Below are 2,510 nucleotides of genomic sequence, written 5' to 3'. Positions count from 1 at the left end.
AATAGCCAGCAATTATATTTATGCAAGAAATTTTGCCTTCTCAGCAAAAGGAATAGAGAACCTATTTTATTAGAGATATGACAAACCCACATTTTCAATAGTCCTGTGACAAACATGTAATTGGTCTTGGTATTTGCTGACCACAGAATAAAATAAATCTTAATGAAAGCAAGCAATCTGGGCAGCAAAATACAGTTTTGCCACTACGAAAGAACCACTGGGAGATCACAGTAGGAGCGAGTCTCAAGTGATGTAAGGATGACTGGGAAAGGAGATGCAGTCAGCATGTTCTGAGGCTGCATAAAGATGCCCCCAGAGTACACTTCACATCACAGTTAGACACCAATGATGCTGATTTTCTTCCCTTTTCCTTCAGAAATATCATTAAAAGAAAAATAACATTTCTTATGTGAGAGGATGTGATCTTTAACATCAATACACTGTAAAAGTATTTTTTTAAACATCTGAGCAACTGCAAAGGGCTACAATATTTGAAAAATATAATGTACATCTATTTGGGATTTTATTCTTAAAGTTTAGCAAAATATAGCAAATGTATCCCAGCAGGTCTGCAGTTAGTGTGACCGGTGCATCCCTTCAACAGTTAAACAAGTTAAGTCTTCTAGTTACTAGTTAAAAGGCTTCTTATGTGATAGAATTACAGTTTGAACTCTTCAGAGCCTTTGCAAAATGCAACTGCTTTGTTTCAGAAAGTTTTATCTGTACAACAGATCATTCCCAAGGCAAGGCCCAAAGGTTAGAACTGTTAATATAAAGAAGAGAGAGACAGAACTCCTAATAAAGTCTAATTTTGAAATTCTTGCTTCAGCTGAGTAACATGACCTTGCATAATAGGAATCATCTGTGACTGTTTGGGAAGTAACTTTAAGTTAGAAGAGATTTTAAAGCTTTTTAAGTATTGAGTAGTGAACAAAGCTTTAAATTGCAAGTTGTCTTGGTGGTACCAAGCATGTTTACCATAATTGTATATTCATCTTGCTAACACAGTAAGATTGAAAGCAGTAAGTTCTCCAGTGAAAGTTCAAGCTACTACGAAGGAAGGAAATAGTTAATTAACCCTAACCCTTAGAGCATCTACAAGGGGTATGTGGTGATCAGATCAAGCAAGACACTTGAAATATTAGTGGAGCAGTAAATTTTGACCACATGACATAAGTCATGAGACTTCTTTATTTTCTTGTGATCCCAAGCAAGCCTAACCATTACTTTAGACCACAATGCACAACCCCTCTCACATACAAGCTGCACATACAACCTTGTATATATGTATATACATTTATCCAACCCACGTCTAAGAAATAACTAGGCAGTTTTTGACACCATATTAAAGCAACACCTTTCAAGCACACATTTTTCCACCTAGCTCCAAATGAAGAATGACAGAACACAGTTACACAACACCAGCATTAATACTGGAGATCAGATGCCAGTTTTTCATGGGAAAAGATCCTCCAGAGTAGGTTGATAATCACATAACAAATCATAAACAAACTAAATACTCTCATCAACTGTACCTTAATATTTTTGGGGGGAAGGAGAGAGAACCTGTTTAGAATGGCACATCCACGTACTCTGAGAGGGAGCTCTTATCACCCACCTTGTCTCAATGAGGTAAGCAGTGTATGTTTCTTGCATGTTCATGGCATTCCTCCCAGTCCGTTTTTCTGCTTCCGAAACAGTTATTTCCATTTTTTTTGCCAAACAGTCTTCCATCTTTTTAGAGGAGGAAAATAAAGATTCACGTAACATTAGCCACACAAGGCAAAGGCTACTAACCCTGCCTCCCCTTCTCTAACACCACATTTGTTCAAATAAGACAGGTCTCTATAGGATAAAGGCTTTGGCAGGGCTTCATTTTATACCCATGTTCTATATCACATTTGCAAATGAAAACAGAAAAACTCCTTTTGGAGGAAAAAAAACCCCAAAGTCAACAAATAGACAACTTTGGATACCAAAAGCCATCAGGAGCCAGGAAGATACAGAAAGGAGAAATATTTTTCCTTACAGGTAACAAAGTAACCTTTCCTAAAAACAGCCAAACAAACCCCTGCACTTTCTACCCAAACACTTCCCAACTATGGTGAATTCCTCCTCAGGACACCTGGAACACACATAACCACCTCTCCCCTTTCACAGGAAACGGAATACATCCGGACCGAGACGTTTTTCTTTTAATCTCTCAGAGGAGGATCGTTATCTTTTACACATTGGCGGTCAGAAGTCAGTCAGGACCTCACACCCACCCTGGAAAGGCAGCGCTGAATTGAGCAGGAAGGGGGATTTATTTGTGAAATTAAGGGGGAGGGGGAGACAAATCGAGACGGTAATTAACAATAAATAATCTGGCACTAGGGATGAGGGCAGACGGTGCACAAAGTCCTCTGACACCGGCCATAAATGGGGCTGGAAGGATAACCCCACAGCTCAGAGGGTCGGGCTGCACAGCTCTGCCCCGTGCTCCCCCGGGCAAGGGCTCGTCCCACCTG

At 39.8% G+C, this 2,510-nt stretch overlaps 1 protein-coding gene across 1 annotated transcript in view; it reads right to left on the bottom strand.

Moving 5' to 3' along the window:
* SNX4 (sorting nexin 4) overlaps window positions 1-1,734 on the bottom strand; it is a 34,384-nt gene extending 32,650 nt beyond the window's left edge. Inside the window, exon 1 of the mRNA XM_009327128.1 lies at window positions 1,619-1,734. Within this exon, the coding sequence (XP_009325403.1) occupies window positions 1,619-1,734 (116 nt within the window). The remainder of the gene's footprint in view (window positions 1-1,618) is intronic.
* Window positions 1,735-2,510: the final 776 nt, after the last annotated feature.

Source organism: Pygoscelis adeliae, unplaced genomic scaffold (assembly GCF_000699105.1).
Source record: "Pygoscelis adeliae isolate BGI_AS28 unplaced genomic scaffold, ASM69910v1 Scaffold227, whole genome shotgun sequence".
NCBI lineage: Eukaryota > Metazoa > Chordata > Aves > Sphenisciformes > Spheniscidae > Pygoscelis > Pygoscelis adeliae.
Note: the sequence above shows the minus strand (reverse complement) of the source record. Positions and strands in the feature narration are given on the sequence as shown.